We start from the raw sequence: 24820 nt of genomic DNA on the forward strand, positions 1-24820 counted from the left end.
GCTATAAAGGAGTCTGTATTGTATACATTCGGCCTTGGTCAGCAGAACTGTCTGTTTCACAAGAAGAAAGTTTAGACAAAGATGAGATAAGAACTGACTTATGGCTGCTAGGCTGAGAGGCTTAATGTAAACAATAGTGGCCAAAGTAAGGAAAGCAGATAAGACGGCTGTAAATTAAGATAAGAGCTTGCATCATGGGGTTAAAATGAACATAAAAGGCGGTAAGCCCTGAAGCTTTTTAGATTGCTCCGGACAATCTCAGCTCTGTTTTTCTCATGCTAAGAAAAATAAAGTTCACTGCTTGGAAGATCGCTCCTCAGACTCTCTGTGTTTTAATATTTGAATAGGTACAAACAAATTGTCGTCCTGGGGAACCACGACAGTACACGCAGGGAGAATGCAGAATGTCCAAATCATCTAACAGCACTTCTTTCGGGACTTGTGGGAGGAAACCGGAGCACCCGGGGGAAACCCCACACAGACAAGGAGATAACGCGCAGAGTGACCCAAGCTAGGAATTGAACCTGGGACTCTGGTGCTATGAAACAACAGTGCTAACCACTGTGCTAGAAACCCTGGAGTTTAAACACTTCATGTTTAATGTGCCATGCTGAAACTCATCACTAGCCAACCCTGTTCAGTAGCTTGTGTTGTTCTCTGCCTTGCTCTAACCAGATGACTTTGATGCATAGTGTTGATCAGAGAACGAGTCTTGTAAACTAACAAAACTATTTATTTAACACTACACTTGGATTCAACACTTATTCCAAAAAACTAACAGTTGATTAAACACACATAAAACTATACTCATCCAACTCATTAACTGCTCTCTCACTATCTTCAGTACTCTGAGAGATTTAAGAAAAATGGATACTGATGCTGTGTCGATATACTGTAGGGGCTGAAGGCTATCTGCAGGTTGGTGGACCCTGCCATCTTTAGAAAGACCACTGGACAACATCTGACACCTTCCAGATATTACCAAAGTCACCAATTGCCTTGTTCTCCTGCCGGGCTGGTGCATTATACAGCAAGGCTAGTGATCTCTTTTGCAATTAACCAGTGACAGCAGTGTGAGAAAACAATGAAATCCTGTAGATCTCCTGGCCTACAAGGACTCAATAGCTTATCAGTTGTCTTCATGTTGTCATTTGAGTTACTGCTTTATGTACATTAAAAGGAATTTTAGGGCAGACTGAGAATCGGCGCCATTAGCGGCAGCATGGTTGGCGCGGCGCCGGTCGGGAGCCGCTCTACACAGCCGGCCCACCGATTCTTCGGCCTGAATGGGCCGTGTGGCTGTACGTTCGGCAGCTCCCGCTACTTAAGGACTTTTGGGCCGATTTGAGGGCCCCAAACGGCGCTGTTTCGACGAATCCCGGTGGGGGAAGGTGTCTAGAGGAGCATTCCCCATAATTTATGGTGCTCACCCGGAGTGGGGCAAAGGAAAAAGCTGCAGCAGCTCCCCAAGAAAAGCGGGGGAAGAAGGACAAAATGGCGGCCGGCGGAACACCCGAGGACTGGTGGAAGTGGGCGCAGGGGCAGCAGGCCTCTCTTCTGCGCTGTTTTGCGGAGCTGAAGGCTGAGCTGCTGGACTCCCTGAATGTGACTACCAACAAGCTGCTTGGGACCCAGGCGGCCCAGGAGGCGTCCATTTGGGAGTTGCAGCAGCAGGCCGCTGAGAGGGAGGAGGAGGCCGTGATCCTCGTGGGGAAAGTGGAGTTGCACGAGTCACTTCACAAAAAGTGGCAAGACCGCTTGGAGGAGCTGGACGTTCGCACGAGGCGAAAGAATTTGAGGATCCGGGGCCTGGCGGAGGGGCTGGAGGGGTCGGATCTCCCAGCGTATGTGACCATGATGTTGAGCTCATTGATGGAGGCAGGGTCCTTCCATTTGCACCTGGAGCTTGAGGGAGCTCACAGAGTGCTGGCCAGGAGGCCTAAGACAAATGAGCCCCCGAGGGCGGTGCTGGTGCGGTTCCATCCATTCAGCGACCGGGAGTGTGTGCTGCGCTGGGCCAAGAAAGAGAGGAGCAGCAAGTGGGAGAATTCGGTAGTGAGAATCTACCAGGACTGGAGTGCGGAGGTGGCTAAGCGGCGGGCCGGGTTCAACCGGACGAAGGCGGTGCTGCATGCCAAGCAGGTCAGATTTGGAATGCTGCAGCCTGCGCGCCTGTGGGTGACATACAAGGACCGGCACCACTACTTCGAGTCCCCGGAGAAGGCGGAGAAGCTGGACTCGAACTAGGGCCTGGGGACATACTATGGCCGTTGCTGTTTTCGCTGTTGCTGTGCTTTAACTTTGACATGTGTGTTTTTTATGCTAGTTTTCTTTTTGCTCTGTTTCCGGGTGGGTCTGACTGTTGGGTATTGGGTGTGGGGTATGTGGGGAATGTTGGGGGTTTGTATTTTATATGTTCTCTTCTGTACGGGGCTGGGGGTTGGGGTGAAACTGGATTTTGGGGAGCTGCGTCAGAAGGGTGGGGTGTGGCAGTGTGAAAGCGCGGGCTTTCCTCTGGTTTCCCGCGCCGTGGGGCAGGGGGGCAGAGCTGGCGGTGGGGGCGTGGCCTCTAATGGTCTTCTTTCCCGCGCTGAAGCGGTGCCAAGGAGGTGTGGCAAGAGGGGGATGACCACATGCCGGGAGGGGATGGGTTTTGGCGGGAGCTGCCGGGGTCAGCAGAAGTCAGCTGACTCACGGAAGTACCATGGAGGGTGCGTCGCGGCTAGGAGGGGTCTTAGCCTGGGGGTGGGATACCGGGTTGCTGCTGGAATGGTCAGGAAGGAGCTGGTGTGGGCCGGGGGGGGGGGGGGGGGGTAGAGGAGAGGCGTTATCGCCATGGGGAACGGGTTGGGCGGGGCGAGCTGGCCTGGGGCAAGCAGTCGATAAGCTATGGGTAGCCGGCGGGGGAGGGGGGCGGGTTGCCCTCTGATCCGGCTGATTACCTGGAACGTGAGGGGGATGAATGGGCCGGTTAAGAGAACTAGGGTATTTTCTCATCTGAAGGGGTTGAAGGTGGACGTGGCTATGCTCCAGGAGACCCACTTGAAGGTGGCGGACCAGGTTCGTCTGAGGAAGGGGTGGGTGGGGCAGGTTTTTCACTCCGGAATGGACGCGAAGAACCGGGGGGTGGCGATTCTGGTGGGGAAGAGGGTGGCGTTCGAGGCGGCTGAGGTGGTGTCGGACAAGGAGGGCAGATATATTATGGTGAAGGGTAGGCTGCAGGGAGAGATGGTGGTGCTGGTTAATGTATATGCCCAGAATTGGGATGATGCTGGCTTCATGAGGCGCTTGTTGGGCCGCATTCCGGACCTGGAGGCAGGGGGCCTGATCATGGGGGGAGACTTTAACACAGTGCTGGATCCCCCACTGGACCGGTCCAGTTCAAGGACGGGTAGGAGACCGGCGGCGGCCAAAGTACTGAGGGGATTCATGGACCAGATGGGAGGGGTGGATCCCTGGAGGTTTGGGAGACCGAGAACGCGGGAGTATTCCTTTTTCTCTCATGTCCATAGGGTTTATTCACAAATAGATTTTTTCGTCCTCAGCAGGGGATTGATCCCGAGGGTGCAGGATGCCGAGTATTCGGCCATAGCGATTTCAGACCATGCTCCGCACTGGGTTGATCTGGAGATGGGGGAGGCGCGGGACCAGCGCCCGCTCTGGCGCCTGGATGTGGGGATGCTGGCTGATGATGAGGTGTGTAGGAGGGTCTGGAGAAGTATTGAGGGGTATCTTGATACCAATGGCACGGGGGAGGTGGGGATGGCCTGGGAGGCTCTGAAAGCAGTGATCCGGGGGTAGCTGATCTCCATCCGGGCCCATAGGGAAAGGAGGGAGAGGGAGAGACTGGTGGGGGAGCTCCTGGATGTGGACAGGAGATACGCGGATGCACCGGAGGAGGGGTTGTTGGGGGAACGGCGTAGTTTGCAGGCCAAATTTGACTTGTTGACCACCAGAGAGGCGGAGACACGGTGGAGGAGGGCGCAGGGCGCGGTATATGAGTAGGGGGAGAAGGCGAGCAGGATGTTGGCGCATCAGCTCCGTAGGCGAGATGCTGCTAGGGAAATTGGTGGAGTGACGGATGGGGATGGGAATGTAGTGCAGAAGGGGACAGAAGTAAATGGGGTCTTTAGGGTCTTCTACGAGGAACTGTACCGGTCGGAACCTCCGATGAGGAGAGGGGGGATGGAGAGCTTCATGAACAGGCTATGTTTCCCAAGGGTTCAAGAGGAGCTGGTAGAGGGGCTGGAGGCGTCGATAGAGTTGGAGGAGCTAGTCAGGGGGATTGGACAAATGCAGTCAGGTAAGGCCCCGGGGCCGGACGGGTTCCGGTGGAATTTTATAAAAAGTATGCGGATCTGGTGGGCCCCCTGTTGGTGCGAGCCTTCAATGAGGCATGGGAGGGGGGGGGGCTTTGCCCCCGACGATGTCGCGGGCACTGATCTCTCTGATCCTAAAGCGGGATAAGGACCCCTTGCAGTGTGGATCATACAGTCCTATCTCGCTCCTCAATGTTGACGCCAAGTTGCTGGCGAAGATCCTGGCCACCAGGATAGAGGATTGTGTGCCGGGGTGATACACGAACATCAGACAGGATTTGTCAAGGGACGGCAGCTCAACACGAATGTGCGGAGACTGCTAAATGTTATCATGATGCCGGCAGTGGAGGGGGAGGCGAAGATAGTGGTGGCGCTGGATGCAGAGAAAGCGTTTGATAGAGTTGAGTGGGGGTACCTGTGGGAGGTGCTGGAGCGGTTCGCATTTGGGGAGGGATTCATCAAATGGGTGAGGCTGCTCTACGCAGCTCCGATGGCGAGTGTAGTTACAAATGGAAGGAGATCGGAGTACTTTAGGCTCTACCGTGGGACCAGGCAGGGGTGCCCCCGTCCCCTTTGCTCTTTGCACTGGCGATTGAACCTCTGGCTATGGCATTGAGGGAGACAGGGAGATGGAGGGGTCTGGTGCGGGGTGGGGAGGAACATCGTGTATCGCTGTATGCGGACGACCTGCTGTTGTATGTGGCGGACCCAGAAGGGGGAATGCCGGGGGTGATGGAGCTGTTGGCGGAATTTGGGGGCTTCTCGGGCTATAAGCTAAATTTAGGCAAGAGCGAGGTATTTGTAGTACACCCGGGAGATCAGGAGGAGGGAATTGGGAGGCTCCCGTTTAAGAGGGCAGTGAAGAGTTTCAGATATCTGGGGGTGCAGGTGGCCAGGAGTTGGGGAACTCTCCATAAGCTTAATTTTACCAGGCTGGTGGAGCAGATGGAGGAGGAATTTAAAAGGTGGGACATGGTGCCGCTATCGTTGGCGGGTAGAGTGCAGTCCGTCAAAATGACGGTTCTCCCGAGGTTCTTGTTCCTCTTCCAGTGTTTGCCCATCTTTATCCCTAGGGCAGGGCCGGATTAAGACCCTTAGAGGCCCTAAGCACTTAAAAGATTTTGGTGCCCCCTATATATGTAATTCAAAATATAAACAATAATAAACCATAAAATAAAATTTTATTTATCGAAGTTAAACAAAACTTACAGTAAGATGGAAAATAATGTTTATTTTTGTATACCTCCACTTTATTTATATTTGAAAAGTTTTCTCCTACTTTTTTTAATTGCAAAGTCTTTGATCAGATCCTCAAAACTAATCTTATGTAACACATCTGCTTCTATACTTAATAGAGATAAGGCATCCAGCCTGCCTTGTTGCATAGTTGTTCTGAAGGGATTTTTAATATACTTCAACTGAGAAAATGAACGCTCAGCTGAGCAATTTGTGACCATTAATGTTAAAAATATACGAAAGCCAATGTCTACATTTGGAAACCATGATGTGGAGATGCCGGCGTTGGACTGGGGTGAGCACAGTAAGAAGTCTTACAACACCAGGTTAAAGTCCAACAGGTTTGTTTCAAACACGAGCTTTCGGAGCACGGCTCCTTCTTCAGGTGACCTGAAGAAGGAGCCGTGCTCCGAAAGCTCGTGTTTGAAACAAACCTGTTGGACTTTAACCTGGTGTTGTAAGACTTCTTACTGTACATTTGGAAAGGCACACTCAATATTGTCTTCTACAATTATTTTATAAAGTTCAGCATGACTGAATCTTGTTTTTACATTTTTTGTTGCACTGAACTTATGGCGCACATATGAATGAAACTGCTGAAGCTCAGCTGAGAAATTACTGTTGAAGTCCTCTGGGTAAGCATCAATCAGCTTTTGACAGCACTGAGAATACCTTTCAATGTTAGTAGATGATGAAGTGACATTATGTGGCACATCACTTAGAAAAGAAAATCTCTGCTATTTCTTTGTATATCTCTCCTCTTCTTTTCATCTCAGTTTCAAGTTTGTCAACAATTGTGTAAAAGGTGGTGATACGAAATTTATCTCTGGCATTCAGATATACTTCTGGTGCATCTCCGTCATTGGGTACCTTCTTTCTGATACGTTTGCGAGTTGTAGCTGCCTTGTAAACATCTGGTAGCATTTCCTTTGTAGCTGCTTCATATCTTTCAAATTCATCTCGTGAAGTGCACAGTTGGTCAGCTGATGATACATACAGATCTGCACATGTTTTTAAGTTCACATCCTCATTTTGTAGAACTTGGCTTACTCTGTGAAAATTCTGCAAAATCTCATTCCAAAAATTCAACATAAAAACGAATTCTAGCTCTCGCATCTTATCTGCAATATTATTTGCTTCTCTTCTAGCGTCTCCCTTTTGTGACTGGTCTTCGGCTATATATTCTAATGCTTCTAAAATTTTAAGGAAATATTTCAAAATTGCTGCTGTTGCCATAGCATGTGCCTCCCATCTGGTATCAGAGAGGGATTTTAAGACACTTTCATTTCCAATACAACCTTTAAGAATTTTCCACCGGCTGCTTGAGGCTGAAAAAAAGGTATAGAGTAACTGCACTGTAGAGAAGAAATTAACTGCCTCTTGACAGCAGTCAACAGCACTTCGGCCTACCAGATTTAGTGAATGAGCTGCACAGGGCACATATATAGCAAACTTGTTTGTTTCTAAAATTTTTTGCTGCATCCCCTTATAACACCCAGACATGTTAGCAGCGTTGTCATAAGACTGACCCCTACATTTTGAAAAGTTTAGCCTACAAGCTTCATGTAAGTACTGCAACACCTGATTTGCCATTTCCTCACCGGTATGGCTTTTCATTTCCAGAAAGGTTAAAAAGCGTTCAATAGGCTGTCCATCTTTTAAGTACCTAAGTACAACACTTAACTGATCGATATGTGATAGATCTGGTGTTGAATCAACTGACAAACTAAAATAACCAGAAGATTTTACTTCGTCAACAATGAGCGCATGGACCTTTTGTGCCATTAGTTGAATGAGTTCCTCACAGGTGGTTTTGGACAGGTAAGAAGGATTTCCTTTGCCAGAATTTCCATATTTCAAAATGTGGCCTGCTAAAAATGGATCAAACTGGCTTATGAGCTCAAGCAGCCCTAAAAAATTCCCATTTTGCAATGATCCAAACCTTCTGTTCCTCGAAAAGCCAAGCCACGTTCAGCTAACGTACGAATAACAGCTATGACACTCCTCAAGACATGTTCCCAGCAATCACACTCTTCCTGAATTTGTTTCTCCAACTATTCCCAAGATTAATGTATATCATTAACCTCTATCATTACTATTATTTTTATTTTTACTTCCGCCAAGGAGGTTATGTTTTTGTCGGAGTATGTGTGTGTTTGTTTTTTTTCCACTGACGTTGTACAGGTTGTATACAAATTTCACAGACTGCATACAAAGTTTCCCCTGCTTTCATTTATCTGGGGGGGGGGGTTTCCTTTCCTTCGATTTCATAACCCTTGGCGGTGGTCTGCACTCTCTGAGTTCTCTTGTTATTATTGTATATATCTGTATGTAATTTTTTCATTTAATGTGGGGGCCCCTTTTTGCGGATCCTGGTTCAGCTTCACCATTTGCAGTACTGCACCATATGGCCCATGGACCATGGTAAATTCGGCTATGGAACATTTCTGTGGTGCCCCCTTCCCTTGATGCCCTAAGCACGTGCTTATTTTGCTTATTGGTTAATCCACCCCAAACTAGGGCCTTTTTTAGAAGGGTGACCAGCAGCATCATGAGCTTTGTTTGGGCGCATGGGACCCCGAGGGTGAAGAGGGTCTTCTTGGAGCGGGGTAGCGATGGGGGGGGGGGGGGGGGGGCTGGCGTTACCCAATCTCTCGGGGTACTACTGGGCGGCCAATGTGTCGATGGTGCGCAAGTGGGTGATGGAGGGGGAGGGGGCTGCATGGAAAGAATGGAGAGGGCGTCCTGTGGAGATACAAGCCTGGAGGCCCTGGTAACGGCGCCGTGGCCGCTCCCTCCTACGAGGTATACCACGAGTCCGGTGGTGGCGGCTACCCTCAAGATTTGGGCAGTGGAGGCGACATAGGGGAGAAGTGGGGGGCTCGATGGAGGCTCTGTTAAGGGGGAACCATAGGTTCGTCCCAGGGAACATTGATGGGGGATTTCAGGGTTGGCACAGAGCGGGCATCAGACAGCTGAGGGACCTGTTTATTGATGGGAGGTTTGCGAGCCTGGGGGAGTTGGAGGAGAAATTTGGGCTCCCCCCGGGAAACATGTTCAGGTATCTGCAGGTAAAGGCATTTGCTAGACGGCAGGTGGAGGGATTCCCTTCGCTTCCCGCGAGGGGGGTGAGTGACAGGGTGCTTTCGGGAGTCTGGGTCGGAGAGGGGAAGATATCTGATATCTACAAGGTTATGCAGGAGGTGGAGGAGGCGTCAGTAGAGGAGCTGAAAACTAAGTGGGAGGGGGAACTGGGGGAACAGATAGAAGACGGGACATGGGCTAATGCCCTGGAGAGGGTTAATTCTTCCTCCTCGTGTGCGCGGCTTAGCCTCATCCAATTCAAGGTGCTGCACCGGGCCCACATGACTGGGACGAGGAAGAGTAGGTTCTTTGGGAGTGAAGAAAGGTGTGTCAGGTGCTCGGGGAGTCCAGCGAACCATGCCCATATGTTCTGGGCATGCCCGGCACTGGAGGAGTTCTGGAAGGGGGTGGCGAGGACGGTGTCAAGGGTGGTGGGATCCAGGGTCAAGCCAGGCTGGAGACTCGCGGTTTTTGGGGTCGGGGTGGAGCCGGGAGTGCAGGAGGCGTGTTCTGGCCTTTGCGTCCCTAGTAGCCCGGCGAAGGATTTTGCTACAATGGAAGGATGCGAGGCCCTCAAGCGTGGAGACCTGGATCAATGACATGGCGGGTTTTATTAAGCTAGAGAAGGTCAAATGCGCCCTGAGAGGATCGGTACAAGGGTTCTTTAGGCGGTGGCAACCTTTCCTCGACTTTCTGGCTCAACGATAGGGTACTAGGACAGTAGCAGCAGCAAGCCGGGTGGGAGGGAGGGGAAGGGGGAGGGAAAAGGTGGGGGGGGGGGGACGATGACTATGTTTGTTTATTTAATTTAAATTTATTTTAAGTTCTCTTGTTGGGGTTGGGGGGGGTGGGGGGGATATGATACATGCGTTGATACGGTCTGGGGGGTGTTACAGTTGTTATGGGTTATTTTGTTGCATTTCATTGTTTGTTGTTATATTTTATATTTTCTGTAAAAAATTCCAATAATAATTATTTTTTAAAAAAAAGAAAAGAACCGAGTCCCGTCGCCGCCGTTCTAACCTGAGGGACCTCGGCGTTGAAGGGTCGGGTGGCGGCCTGTGGGTGGTCGGCCTGTCCAACCTCGGGGGGGAGATGACGACTGGCCTGCGATCGGGGCCCACCAATCGGCGGGCCGGCCTCTGTAGCTGGGGGCCTCCTTTCCTACGCGCTGGCCCCTGTAGCCCTGTGGCATGTTGTGTTGGGGCCGCCACTGCGCATGTGCGGATCCCGCGGCGCACAGTTCGCGCTGAGATCGGCAGCTGGAGCGGCCCGTTCACGATGTTTTATGACGACATTTATGACGGCGTGGCAACTCTGCCGTGGGATGGGAGAATCCCACCCTTTATTGTTTGACTGTTTGCCTGGTGTCGCAGACCAGCTGAATACAGTAATGTTGAAAGCCGATTTTGCTTTGAAATGCCCACATTTGGAGGCAGTTCTCTCTGTCAAAGTTATTTACAAGGTAAGAAAATCTTAAAGGAAGAAATAAAGAATTTTCAGCAGCCATGTCTCATGGGTTGTCTGATGTATCTTTTCGCATGAGGTGGGCCGCATTAAAAAAACATTCTCACTCAAGGGACGATGAGCAAATTTTGGAAAGGTGCGATTGGTCACAACATTAAAAATGAATTAAAAGGAAAGAACGTCAAAGCAATAAATTGATCATTTAAAAAAGGAATTGATTAAACATGATTATTAAAAGGTGTCGAGTCACAGAGAAACCAAGAAAACCTCTTCTGCCTTTTCACTTGAGAAACTGAGCTAGAGATAGACTAGACCCCAAGCCTAGGGAAGGGTTGGGACTGGGGCTGAGCTAAGGTGTTGGGTTTAACTAACAGTGATGTTGCCTTCGTTTATGGTGGGACACACTCTGAGCTGGTCTTGGCGGAATACATACAAAAGTGGGGCTTGGAAGAGGGATGCCTTTCAACCTGGGTTTTCTTCTCCCAGCCTGCTTTGTGGATAGGATTTTTGGGGAGGGAGGATGGAGGAGAGAAGGGGTGTGCATGTGTCTAGCGCACTCCCAGTCACCGGGATCTTGCTCTCACACAGGCACACACTCACAAACTCACACACGCACTCTCACGCTCATTCTCTGTTCAGGCCTGCAACCTTTGGACATTTTAAAGTTGAGGAAGAATTTGGAATGGCTGTGAAGGTACCAAGTCTCATTTCCTTAGTCTGTCCTGTCTGAGATTCTAGCTGCCCTGGGTAGGTATTGGTGCTGTACTTGCTGGTCCTCATGGCCTCCATGACCCACTCCACCATCTTGATCCCTGTGCCTCTTTAGTGGACCGGGTCTCATGAGGAGGAGGGTTAGAGAGGGAGAGCATGGTCAAAAGGGCAGAGAGAATGCAACATGGCCCCTCATCTTTACACTAATTGCTGCTCCTCCAATCACAGACTGTTTCTGAAACCAAAGAGAAAACGCTGGAAAATCTCAGCAGGTCTGGCAGCATCTGTAGGGAGAGAAAAGAGCGAATGTTTCGAGTCCAGGTGACCCTTTGTCAAAGCTATAAGACAAAGTGGGAAATATTTATACTGTGGAGTGAGAATTAAATATTTCATTCAGCTATAGGAAGTATCAAGTTATCCTCCTTGAATAGGTCGAGTAGGGGCTTATGGTCCGTTATTACAGTAAAATGATGCCTGTAGATGTGCTGATGGAATTTGTGAACCACAAGAATCACGGCCAGACCTTCTTCAATCTGCAAATAATGGTGCTTCAAGTCGGCCAGGGTCCTGGATGCATACGGTTTCCCTTTCTGTCCCACCAAAATGGGAAAACACTGCTCCAGTACCATATGAAGACGTATTGCACGTGAAGGTAAGCGGTTTTGATGGGTTGTAATGTGTTAACAATTTTGAGGATAAGAGTTGTCGCTTCACCTCGGCGAATGCTTCCACTTGTGGCATTTTCCAGGCCCATTCCTGGATTTTTAGGTGTGTGTGAAGAGGCACCAACAAGATTCGTTCAGAATAAACTTCCCTTAATAGTTGCCAATTTCCAGGAACGACGTCAGCTCTGTTGCATTCTCAGGTGTCGGAGCTCCCTTGATAGCCCAGACCTTTCCTCCATTTGGTGCAACCCAGTATCCCAAATATGTTACTTATTTCGTCTGGAAGACGCACTTACCCCTTTTCAGGTTAACACCCATGTCAGAAAACCTTTGAAGGACCTTTTCTAGGTTGCCCAGGTGTTCCTTCTCAGTGGCTCCTGTGATAAGTACATTGTCCAGGTAGACAGCCACCTTAGGGAACCTTAAAGCTGTTTTCCATCACTCGCTAGAAAATTGCACATGCCAATGACACCCCAAATGGAAGCCAGATGTACTCGTACAGCACCCTGTGGGTGTTGATGGTGACGTATTTTCTAGATGCTCCATCTAACCCCAGCTGAAGATACGTGTGGGTTATGTCCAGTTTTGTGAAAGTGTGGCCCCCAGTTGACTTCTGGTCCTCTACGCGTGGCATGGGGTACCTATCCAGGCAGGAGGCCTTGTTGACAGTCATCTTATAGTCGTCACACAGGCAAATGGGCTTAGAACATAGAACACAGAACAGTACAGTACAGAACAGGCCCTTCGGCCCTCGATGTTGTGCCGAGCAATGATCACCCTACTCAAACCCACGTATCCACCCTATACCCGTAACCCAACAACCCCCCCCCCCCTTAACCTTACTTTTTAGGACACTACGGGCAATTTAGCGTGGCCAATCCACCTAACCCGCACATCTTTGGACTGTGGGAGGAAACCGGAGCACCCGGAGGAAACCCACGCACACACGGGGAGGACGTGCAGACTCCGCACAGACAGTGACCCAGCCGGGAACTGAACCTGGGATCCTGGAGCTGTGAAGCATTTATGCTAACCACCATGCTACCGTGCTCGACTGGCTCCAGCACTGGGACTGCTGGTGCTGCCCACTCTGCGAACTGGACCGGGCGGATGATGACCAGATTCTCAAAGTGGCTCAGCTCATCATCCACCTTCGACAGCAGAGCACATAGGACCAGATGGGCCCTAAAGTATCTGGGCTGGGCCTCTGGAGATTTGAGCTGTAGCCCTTTTATCTTTCCCAGGCCGCCCTGGAAAACTTCTGGGTAATTTCCAAGGACTCCATACAAACTGCCAGTACCATCCAGAAGATTTGTTGCCAGTCCAAACGGAGTCACAGCCAAGGAGGCTGGGGGTGGGTCCCTCTACCACTACTAGTTACAGCCGGGCCGACTGCTGCCCATGAGTAACCATGGTCCCAATTATGGTAAGTGGTTATCCGATGCATGCTGCCAGCTGGACCTTGGTATCATAGAATTTACAGTGCAGAAGGAGGCCATTCGGCCCATCGAGTCGGCACCGGCTCTTGGAAAGAGCACCCTACCGAAGCCCACACCTCCATCCTATCTCCATAACCCAGTAATCCCACCTCACACTAAGGGCAATTTTGGACTCTAAGGGCAATTTAGCATGGCCAATCCACCTAACCTGTACATCGTTGGACAAAGCCCTGGTGCTGGATCCCCAACCGAAGGTTATGGAATGTCTGTTGTCTAATAATTAAAACAGCAACCCCTATATCAATTTACAAATCCAAAGGGTAACTATTAACATGGAGCATTATTCTTATTGGAACTACTTTGGAGCCCTGATGCATGAAATCGTGTTCCTCGGGCTGGCCAATGTGCAAGATCCTGGCTCGGAGTACTTGTGTTACCTGGCAGGGGCGACGCGCGAACTGGCTAACGAACTGGCTAACCGGTAGAAGTCAGAGAGTGGTGCTGGATGGTAAATATTCAGCCTGGAGCCCAGTTACCAGTGGCGTACCGCAGGGATCACTTCTGGGTCCTCTACTGTTTGTGATTTCATTAATGACTTGGATGAGGGAGTTGAAGGGTGGGTCAGTAAATTTGCAGACGATACGAAGATTGGTGGAGTTGTGGATAGTGAGGAGGGCTGTTGTCGGCTGCAAAGAGACATAGATAGGATGCAGAGCTGGGCTGAGAAGTGGCAGATGGAGTTTTACCCTGAAAAGTGTGAGGTCCATTTTGGAAGGACAAATATGAATGTGGAATACAGAGTTAACGGTAGGGTTCTTGGCAATGTGGAGGAGCAGAGAGAAGATCAGAGAGAAGGGTCTATGTTCATAGATCGGTGAAAGTTGCCACTCAAGTGGATAGAGCTGTGAAGAAGGCCTATGGTGTGCTAGCGTTCATTAGCAGAGATATTGAATTTAAGAGCTGTGAGGTGATGATGCAGCTGTACAAAACCTTGGTGCGGCCACGTTTGGAGTACTGTGTGCAGTTCTGGTCGCCTCATTTTAGGAAGGATGTGGAAGCTTTGGAAAAGGTGCAAAGGAGATTTACCAGGATGTTGCCTGGAATGGAGAGTAGGTCTTATGAGGAAATGTTGAGGGTACTAGGCCTTTTCTCATTAGAACGGAAAAGGATGAGGGGCGACTTGATAGAGGTTTATAAGATGATCAGGGGAATAGATAGAGTAGACAGTCAGAGACTTTTTCCCCGGGTGGAACAAACCATTACAAGGGGACATAAATTTAAGGTGAATGGTGGAAGATATAAGGGGGATGTCAGAGATAGGTTCTTTACTCAGAGAGTAGGGGGGCATGGAATGCACTGCCTGTGGAAGTACTTGAGTAGGAAACATTAGGGACCTTCAAGCGACTATTGGATAGGTACATGGATTACGGTAGAATGATGGGGTGCAGATTAATTTGTTCTTAAACTAGGACAAAAGTTCGACACAACATCGTGGGCCAAAGGGCTTGTTCTCTGCTGTATTTTTCTATGTTCTATGATTGCCAATGGCTTCGGGTCATGATGATTCACAACAGGTTCTACCAGTTCGTTAAAGGTTTTTGAGTCCAGAACCACCGAGTAGGTGAGGCTTTTAATTACGCTGAATGTCGGAACCCGCTTGCGGTCAGGATTATTCCCTTTTGCCGGTCATCTTCAGCATTACTATTTGTCTGGAAGAAATACTGCATCCATTCAGCATACTGGATCCAGTCTTCCAGGCCTTCAGCAAAGATCTCTAACTTTCCGAAAAGCAACATTTTTAAAGTCTCACTGACCTTGTTTTTGTGCGGGGGAGTTCCGGGACAGTCAGGACGCCCAGCATCACTGCCGTTCTCATCGCCAGTATAAAAGCGCAGGAGGCTCAAGAAGGTCAATCAAAAAGAGATTTAATTCAACAACAAAAGTAAATACTACAACACAACTGACAACTCCAAAGCCCCAAACAGGATTCCTGTTTTTAACTGGTCCAGTCTGGGCTTGTTTTGAGAGAGCGATTCGCATGAGCCTCTGCTGATGGACCTCTGCCCACTAATGCGGGAGCTCGTATTCCACAAGTCCCGTGGGGAGATCTATTGTGGTGTCCCCATGGGTCTCGTGGGGGGTTATTGCATATTTTTGGCGGGCAGGAATCGAGGAGTGGGGGGGCTTTCAAAGCTGTTTTCATGCTGGTGGGGTTTCTCCGTTCAATTGTCCTTACCCGTCTGTCAATGATATAATGGGTTTCCTGTTATGAAAGGTCAGGAAGCCTATTACCACACATTTATCCTCCTACGTTTGGATTCCAGTTCAGAGCTGTCAGGGAGCAATGCAGAGGAGTGGTGGGGGGGGGGGGGGGGGGAAGGCTTCCAATGGGGAGGTCCGTGGGGAGAAATTCCATGGGAAGAGCGGAGGCGTGCACATGGAGTGGAACTTCTTTCTTATTTTTATATTGTTTAGATCGAGGCACCCTGCCAAATATGTTCTTGTTCTGAAAACTGCTCTCAGATTTTGCTGTTAATTTCACAACCCTGCCAAAGGGATTAAGTGTAATCAGATTCGAAGAATTTTTATTAAAAAAAAGTTAATAACATCAGTGTTTTCCCTGTTTGGGGTTTAGTCTAGTCATGCAATTGGCATATGAGACTGTTGGGTATTAGAAGTTGAAAATATCCTATTCACATCAGCCAGGTCCAGATTTCAGCAACTAAATTTGGCGACAGACCATAAGACTTGGGAGCAAAATTAGGCCATTCGGCCCATCGAGTCTGCTCCACTATTCAATATTGGTCTGATATGTTTCTCATCCCCATCCTCCTGCCTTTTCCCCATAACCCTTGATGCATGATAAATTGCACAAAGACGAGAGTTGAATACAACTGAGGCTTTATTACACTAAAATCTGTGGCCTCCAACAGCAGCTGGCGAAATGGCTGCTGTATGGAGAGCACACATATTTATACTCCGCCTGCTCGGCGGAGCCAGCAGGCAGGGACTACCCTCATACCTGTAGTACAGGGTCTTACCACACACCTCCTAATATATACAACAGTGGTGATTACCACATTCACCCCCTGTTAAAATCGAGTCCGGCGGGGGTGGCGGAGAACTATATACAGAACAAGTTTATTATACAGAGGGAAAAAAATTTTTTGAAGTCCAGAATAAGGTGCTTTAACAGACCTTAACCAATTACAGGTTTAGCTGGTCCGGGGCCTTGATGTGACGTTGGGGGCGACGCAGTGGAGGCGGCGATTCTGCTGGTGGTCTGATCCTCGGTGACTCCGGGAGCGTGCCTCTTCATCCTCGGGCGTGGGCAGGGGAAGGACAGATGGTCCTGGGGTGGTGCTGCTGGGTGCACGGAGGGAGGGGAGAGTGGCGCCGGGCCGGAGGGGTGTATGTGTGTGGAACCTGCTGGTGCCAGGTCCCTGAGGGAGACAGTATCCTGGCAGCCGTCGGGGTACTCTACATAGGCATACTGGAGGTTAGCATGGAGTAACTGCACCCTTTCCACCAACGGGTCCGCCTTGTGGAGTCATACGTGCTTACGGAGGAGTACGGGTCCTGCAGCTGCGAACCAAGTCGGGAGCGACACCCCGGATGTGGACTTCCTGGGGAAGGCAAAGATATGTTCATGGGGTGTGTCATTAGTCGCAGTGCATAACAGCGACCGAATGGAGTGCAGTGCATCGGGGAGGACTGCCTGCCAGCAGGAATCCGGGAGACCCCTGGACTGTAGGGCCAGCTGGACGGCCCTCCAGACCGTCCCATTCTCCCTCTCACCTTCCCGTTTCCCTGGGGGTTATAGCTGGTCGCCCTGCTGGAGGCGATACCCCTGCTGAGCAGGAACTGACGCAGCTCATTGCTCATGAATGAGCATCCCCTGTTGCTGTGGATGTAGGCGGGGAAGCCAAACAGAGCAAAGATGGTGTTGAGGGCTTTGATGACGGTGGCAGACATCATGTCGGAGCATTGGATGGCGAAGAGGAATCTGGAGTACTCATCGACCACACTGAGGAAATACGTGTTCCGGTCGGTGGAGGGGAGGGGCCCTTTGAAGTCCATGCTGAGGCATTCAAAGGGGCGAGAGGCCTTCACCAGGCACGCGCGATCCGGCTGGTAGAAGTGCGGTTTGAACTCTGCACAGACCTGGCAGTCCCTGGTGATTGTCCTGACTTCCTCGATGGAGTAGGGCAGATTGCGGGCCTCGATGAAGTGGTACAACCGTGTGACTCCCGGGTGACAAAGGTTGTCGTGCAGGGTCCAGAGTCAGTCTACTTGTGCGCTGGCACATGTACCTCGGGATAGGGCATCTGGAGGCTCGTTGAGCTTACCGGGGCGATACAAAATCTCGTAGTTGTAGGTGGAAAGCTTGATCCTCCACCTCAAGATTTTATCATTCTTGATCTTGCCCCGTTGTGTGTTGTTAAACATAAAGGCTACCGACCGTTGGTCAGTGAGGAGAGTGAACCTCCTGCCGGCCAGGCAATGCCTCCAATGTTGCACAGCTTCAACGATGGCTTGGGCCTCTTTTTTGACGGAGGAATGCCGAATTTCGGAGGCTTGAAGGGTGCGGGAAAAGAATGCCACGGGCCTGCCTGCCTGATTGAGTGTGGCGGCTAGAGCGATGTCTGATGCGTCACTCTCAACTTGAAAGGGCAACGTCTCGTCGATTGCGTGCATCGCGGCCTTGGCGATGTCGGCTCTAATACGGTTGAAGGCCTGTTGAGCCTTGGCCGTCAGGGGAAAAAGGGTGGACTGGATGAGTGGGCGGGCCTTGTCCGCATAGTGTGGGACCCACTGGGCGTAGTACGAAAAGAACCCCAGGCAGCGCTTGAGGGTCTTGGTGCAGCGGGGAAGGGGGAGCTCCATGAGGGGACGCATGCGGTCGGGATCGGGCCCCAGAACTCAGTTCTGGACCACATAGCCGAGGATGGCTAAGCCGTTTGTGCTAAATACGCACTTCTCCTTGTTATAGGTGAGGTTTAGGAGAGAGGCGGTGTGGAGAAATTTGGCAAGATTGGCATCGTGGTCCTGCTGTTCGTGGCCGCAGATGGTGACATTATCTAGGTACGGGAAAGTGGCCCGCAGCCCGTACCGGTCAACCATTCGGTCCATCCCCCTTTGGAAGACCGAGACCCCTTGATGACGCTGAGGGGAACCCTGAGAAAATGGTAGAGGTGGCCATCTGCCTAGAACGCAGTGTATGGGCGGTCCGCCTTACAGATGGGGAGCTAGTGGTAGGCGGATTTCAGGTCCACAGTTGAGAAGACCCGGTACTGTGCAATCTGATTGACCATATCAGATATGCGAGGGAGGGGGTACGCGTCGAGCTGCGTGTACCAATTAATGGTCTGGCTGTAGTCCACGACCATCCTGTGTTTCTCCCCAGATTTCACCACTACCACTTGGGCTCTCCAGGGGCTGTTGCTGGCCTCGATAAAGCCTTCCCAAAGCAGTCGCTGGACTTCGGACCTGATGAAGGCCCTGTCTTGGGCGCTGTACCATCTGCTCCTAGTGGCGATGGGGTTGCAATCAGGAGTTAAGTTTGCAAATAGGGAAGGTGGGTCGACCTTTAGGGTCGCGAGGCCACACACAGTAAGGGGTGGTAGGAGCCCGCCGAATTTCAGTGTTAGGCTCTGGACGTTACACTGGAAGTCCAGGCCGAGTAGCAGGGCAGCGCAGAGGTTGGGGAGGACGTAGAGGCGGAAGCTGCTGAATTCTACGCCCTGGACCGTGAGTGTGGCTATACATTACCCCCGGATTGCCACGAAGTGGGACCCGGAGGCCAGGGAGATTCTCTGATTGGCGGGGTGTACCGCGAGGGAGCAGCACCTTATCGTATCTGGATGTATGAAGCTTTCGGTGCTCCCGGAGTCCAGCAGGCAGGAGATCTTGTGCCCATCGATCTTCACGCTTGTCAAGGTGTGCGGACGAGACTGGTCAACCATGAAGAGACGAGTCGTGGCTGGTTGTTGCTGGTGTCGAACGATGGGGTGCCCGGGGAGCACGGGTCCTGGAACGATGGTGGCACCCATGTGCCGTGGGGGAGACAAGATGGCGGCGCCTGATGATCTTGGGGTGGACAAGATACAGGCGCCCACGGCTGCACGTGTCGGGGGTTGACAAAGATGGCGGCGCCCACGGGCCGCTCGTGATCTGAGGAAGGGAAGATGGCGGCGCCCACTGGCCGCACGTGGTCCGAGGAGGGGAAGATGTCGGCGCCCACTGTCCGTACGCGAACGGGGTCGGGGTGATAGCATCAACTGCGCGGGCCTGGCACACCACAGCGAAGTGCCCTTTTTTGCCCCAGGCCTTGCAAAGGGCGCTGTGGGCCGAGCAGCGTTGGCGGGGGTGTTTCTGTTGCCCGCTAAAGTAACATCGGGGGCCCCCGGAGTTGGTTGACTGGTGCGTGGCACAGGCGTAGGGTTGGCAGAGTGGGTCCCCAGTGTGGCGGCCGACTGTGGAGTCCATGATGCATAGGAGGGGTGGGCCGCGGGGCTGGGGATGTAGGCTTGAAGATTGCGCGAGGCGACCATCATCGATAGCGACAGCTTTTTGGTTTCTGCGAGGTCGAGTGTGGCCCCTTTTAAAAGCCGCTGGCGTATGAGGTCTGACCCTAAACCCGTAACGAATGCGTCCCGATGAGGAGGTTTGAATGTTCTGTGGTCGTGACGGCCTGACAGTCACAGTCTCTGACCAGAGGAATTAAAGCACGCCAGAAATCTTCTACGGACTCACCAGGTAGTTGCCTACGAGTAGAAAGTACGTGTCTGGCGAAGAGCGTGTTCGTCCGCTGGGCGTAATTCTCTTTCAGTAGCGCCATGGCTTCATCGTAGATCGGTGGGTCCTGGATAAGAGGAAATACGTTGGAGCTCAGCCGCTCTGGTGCAGACCTGATGTAAGCTTCGGAACAAGCTAGCCAATGTTGAAAGTCCTTTTTGGCGTCGCTTGATTGCGGATCCAGCTGCAGGCGATCCAGCTTGATGCGGAAGTCCATCTTCTGAAAGCTTTAGTGTAATAAATTGATGCACGATCAATTGCACAAAGACAAGAGTTGAATACAACTGAGGCTTTATTACACTAAGATATGTGGCCTCCTGCAGCAGCTGGCGAAATGACTGCTGTATGGGGAGCACACATATTTATACTCCGCCTACTGGGCAGGGACTACCCCCATACCTGTAGTACAGGGTCTTACCACACATCTCCTAATATATACAACAGTGGTGATTACCACAACCCTGATCCTCTTCTTAATCAAGAACCTATCTATTTCTTAAAGACACTCAGTGACTTGGCCTCCACAGCCTTCTTCAGTAATGAGTTCCACAGATGCACCACCCTCTGGCTGAAAAACTTCTTCTTCATCTCTATTTTAAAGGATTGTCCCTTCGTCTGACCTTGTGCCTTCTGGTTCTAGTTTCTCCCACTAATGGAAACATCATCTCCACCATCACTCTGTCTAGGCCTGTCAGTATTCTGTAAGGTTCAATGAGATCCCCCTCTTCCTTCTGAACTCCATCCAGTAGAGGCCCAGAGTCCTCAACCGCTCCTCACATGACAAGTCCTTCATTCTGGGGATCATTCCGGGGCTTCTCAGGACCGTCTCCAAGGTCAGCACATCCTTCCTTAGATATGGGACTCAAAACTGCTCACAATATTCTAAATGGGGTCTGAACAGATCCTTATACAGCCTCAGAAGTACATCCCATCTCTTATATTCTAGCCCTCTCGATATGAATGCTAACATTACATTTGCTTTCCTAACTGCTGACTGAACCTGCACGTTACCCTTAGGAGAATCCTGAAATGGACCCCGAAGTCCCTTTGCGCTTCTGATTTCCTAAGCTTTTCTGCCCATAGAAAATAGTCTATGCCTCTATTCTTCCTACTAAAGTGCATAATCTCACACTTTTCCACATTCTATTCCATCTGTTACTTATTTGCCCACTCTCCTAGCTTGTCCAAGTCCTTCTGCAGCCTCCCTTCTTCCTCAACACAACCTGCCCCTCTACATAACTTTGTATCATCTGCAAACTTAGCAACAATGCCCTCAGTTCCTTCTTCCAGATCATTAATGTTATCGTGAATAGCTGTGGCCTCAACACTGAACCCCGCGGAACACCAATCCTGCAATCCTGAAATCCTGCAATCCTGAAAAGGAACCCTTTCTCCCCTCTCTCTGTCAGTCAGACAATCCTCTATCTATGCCAGTACCTTGCCCTAACACCATGAGCTCTTATCATATTTAATAGCCTCCTGTACTGCACCTTATCAAAGGCTTTTTAGAAATCCAAATAGATCATGACCACTGGCTCCCCTTTGTTTAACTTCCTCATTACCTCCTCAAAGAATTCCAACAGATTTGTCAGGCATGACCTCCCCTTGATGAACCCGTGCTGACTCAGTAATCTGGCAAATTTTATTGTTACCTCTTGTTTGTGAAAATGGGGGCAGATGTTTTAGATCGGAAAGCAATAGGCAAGAGATGCTGATGAAGATAAACATCCTGTTTGTTATTGCTGATTTAGAATAGGTCTTTGCAATTCGAGATCAGTAACTTTCACTTGTATAGGGTCAGCCATGGCGGATTAATTTACAATGTAGACCACTGCGTCTATTATTAATTGGTTGCTGACTGAGCTACAAACAGTGGTATAAAATAGTAACTGATCAAGATAGCAGAGAACTGTCGATCGTTTTGTGGTCATGCTTCTTATTTGAACTGTCAGGTCAATATACCACACTAAAACAAATTTATAATAAATAATGGCTTTTTAAAAAACAAACCTGACAATTTAGTAATAAGAAAAATGTGATTTTATTGTGTTTTAGGAGATCCAAAAGAATAAATCACATTTAGATGCTGTATATTTTATTTTTCCATTGAATCTTCCAAGTTTTCAAGCCAGCTTGAAGTTTTCACTTGCTATGACTGTGATCCAGTCCAGAGTTTTGAACTGATACAAAAGCTGGGGGTGGTTCTGGGTACTTGCATTGGCTGAGATGAGGGCTATTTTCTCCGCCTGTGTACATAACGGGTTTTATATGTAAGGAATTGTGAATGGGAAGTCCCCTGTGCTTTAAGGAGAGAACATTTGAATTGCATAAATTGTGCATAAGGGAGAGGGAGCTAACAGAAGTTTAATGTGTGCTTGGTGCATTGTGTGTGTAACTGCTGCAGTTTGATCAAAACACTCTTTGCCTCGCCAGAAAGCAAGAAATAGAAAACACCAAGAACTGTTCACGTTCAGGAATATTTGACAGAGTCGCTGCGCTGGCTGGATTCATAATGGAAAGTGCGAACAAATCCGCAGTAAGATTCACTTTCTTATTGTGCATACTGAGTCTTCTTTTTTTCAAAATAGGTGCAAGAAGACCCAGGCCAGTGAAATGTCCTGAAAGGTGTATATGTACCGAAGAAACTGCCCAGTGTGACAACAGAAAATCGATTCCTCAGAGCTTTCCCCGAGCGGTAGTTCACTTGTAAGTATTACACCTCCAGAACGGCATTTGTTTTATTATAATCATGAGTGAAGAAATCTCCCTGTATGTACATGTGTATCTATACATGTAACAATCATTTAGCACGTGGAGAATCCCTGGCGTTGGTTTGGCTTGTATGTGGAATGAATAACAAATGTATTGATAGCTACTTACTTTGGGAAATGTACCGTTAAGAGTTATTTTTAAATAAATGAAAGAAGACATGTTATTGCAATTTTCAATCTTCCATTGTATTTGATATTGTGTGCAGTTTTGTTTTAAATTGATGATGGACCAGTGTAGTGAGACTAACTAGTTGCTGAATGTATCAGTTTGTTTTGATTTATGTGAGTTCATTTTGTTTTTAGGTCATTCATGAAGTCTGGATTCAGTGAAATTCCAGAAAGAAGTTTTGTGAATATACAGTCCCTCCAGCTGCTGTGAGATTGATTCTTATTTTGCATTTCTTTGGTGTCATTTAGAAGTGGATCTCTGTGCTGTTTGAGAATAGGAATATATTATCTGATAACTGTTCAGCATTGCTGCACCGATAGTTACTAGTGCCTCAAACTGGGACTAGATTATCATACCACTGCCAATCAATTTACCCAGCACTGCACATATCCTATGTGACCTGTTCGGTAATGTGAGGTTAGCTCATTACCTTCTTGTCACTCTGTAGTTCTCCTGATATTAGGTAGCAGAATCCAGTGAATGGTTACTTTCAGCCTGTTGTATGTGAGATACTTATCCAGTGTGAATGAGTAGGGTAGAAGGCATGATTGTCTTGGGGAGGCAGAGGTTCAAGGCTAGATACAAGCATTGGTGCAACAATCAAGACTCAAGTTATGGGATAGCTGTTAATATTTCAGAAAGATAGAACTGGAAATATCTTCACAAATATTTATAAGCATTTATTTATGCATACAAACATGACCCAGAACGACAGTTTCAATCTGTGGCTATTTATCAGGGCACAATCTAGTTAATGCCCATATTTAATATGGAATTAACGGATTCCCTTCGCTTTCATTAAATATAAAATAGAGTTTATATATACATCCAAAATTTCAAAACTAAGCACAGCTTTTTATTGTGAGCATCCCATTTCTGAGACACTTAACAATTTATTGGTATATGAAGCTGTTTTTGTTTATCTAGCAGACAGTTGATGACTTACATCTGCCCACTTTTTACATTTATTTTCTCCAACAATAGTTTCAAGTCAGCAAGGTCAATCTGTAACCTTTCCTCATTCACTTTTCATTCAGTGTACATTATCCCACGATGAACAATGATCTATATAGCATTCAAAGTATAAACTCTTGGGTACATTCATTGTGCAGAATATCACTTAATTCATTTGACCAATAGAATCCCATAGCCACTGCCTCCATAATAGCCTGTGTTCCAGCTCTCTCTAAATAGGATTGTTGATTTAAGGTTATTCCAGGCAAACTCCGATTAAAATCTAAACTGATATATTTTAAATCTTCACAAGCCTGATTCCCAATTTGAAATTCTACACTAATGTTACCAATAACATATTTCTCAAATTCCATAATATCATCCCATAAGAAATCATCATGAAGCTGCCTGAAAGTTTCCCCTTTATGATACCAATAACACATTGCATGATCTGTTTTTAGTTGATCATTTCCAGCAAAACTGATGTCACCAGAAAATGCCACCCCTGGGAAGCATCGTTCAGACCAGAAAGCCATTTGTTTAGTTTCAGTGGATTTCCTTCTGCATCTGCTGCCTTCTGAGTGATTTCAGAAACATCTTATTAGTTTATTATCAAAGGTACTGATCATGAGGACTGTTCTGAGATGGTTCTGTGGTCTTTATTTCATCGTCCGATCTATTCAACCTACTGCCTCTACTTGCACTTCTATATCTGTCAGGACTACAACCAGAGATCTTCCCCTCGCACTATTGGAGGTTCTTTCTGTGGTATGTGATAGTTTTCTAATGTAAGAGTCACTTCAGATCCATTATCAGTCCTTGCACTGCGTTTTGTAAGGGTTCTTTCTGTTTAGTGTGGAGATCATGAAAACTTCACGTTTCCTTTGGTTTAACTTGTACCTCGAGAACTTCCCAAACCTCTGAAGCAGCTCCATTAGACCACCCCATCGATGCCTTTACCTCCAAGATGTATAGGAGCAGATCATCTGCATATAGGGACACCCGATGTTCTATTCCACCCCTCACTATCCTCTTCCGCAACCCCAAGCTCCTTAGAGAAATGGCCAAGCATTCTATAGCCAATGCAAACAGAAGGGGGGACACAGGGCACCCCTGCCTCGTACCCCAATGCAATGCGACAATAGTTCATATGCACACTTGCCTTTGGTTCCTTATATAGCAAATGCACCTATGCCCCAAACTTTGG

General features: G+C 48.9%; 2 protein-coding genes across 3 annotated transcripts in view; one reads left to right on the top strand and one right to left on the bottom strand.

The window, feature by feature from the left end:
- Positions 1 to 6269: 6269 nt before the first annotated feature.
- Positions 6270 to 14717, bottom strand: LOC119950986 (zinc finger MYM-type protein 1-like). The gene is given in 3 exon segments (XM_038774019.1): positions 6270 to 7498; positions 7501 to 7609; positions 14583 to 14717. Coding segments are annotated over 3 exon segments (1473 nt in total).
- Positions 14718 to 21928: 7211 nt separating this feature from the next.
- lgi1b (leucine-rich, glioma inactivated 1b) overlaps positions 21929 to 24820 on the top strand; it is a 56174-nt gene continuing 53282 nt past the window's right edge. The window contains exons 1-3 of one of the 2 annotated variants that reach the window (XM_038822058.1): positions 21929 to 21989; positions 22308 to 22425; positions 22794 to 22865. In XM_038822058.1, the coding sequence (XP_038677986.1) occupies positions 22801 to 22865 (65 nt within the window). In that variant the 5' untranslated portion in view covers positions 21929 to 21989; positions 22308 to 22425; positions 22794 to 22800. The other variant, XM_038822057.1, reaches the window with a different exon arrangement.

The sequence above is a fragment of the Scyliorhinus canicula genome, chromosome 16, assembly GCF_902713615.1.
Source record: "Scyliorhinus canicula chromosome 16, sScyCan1.1, whole genome shotgun sequence".
Taxonomy (NCBI): Eukaryota; Metazoa; Chordata; class Chondrichthyes; order Carcharhiniformes; family Scyliorhinidae; genus Scyliorhinus; species Scyliorhinus canicula.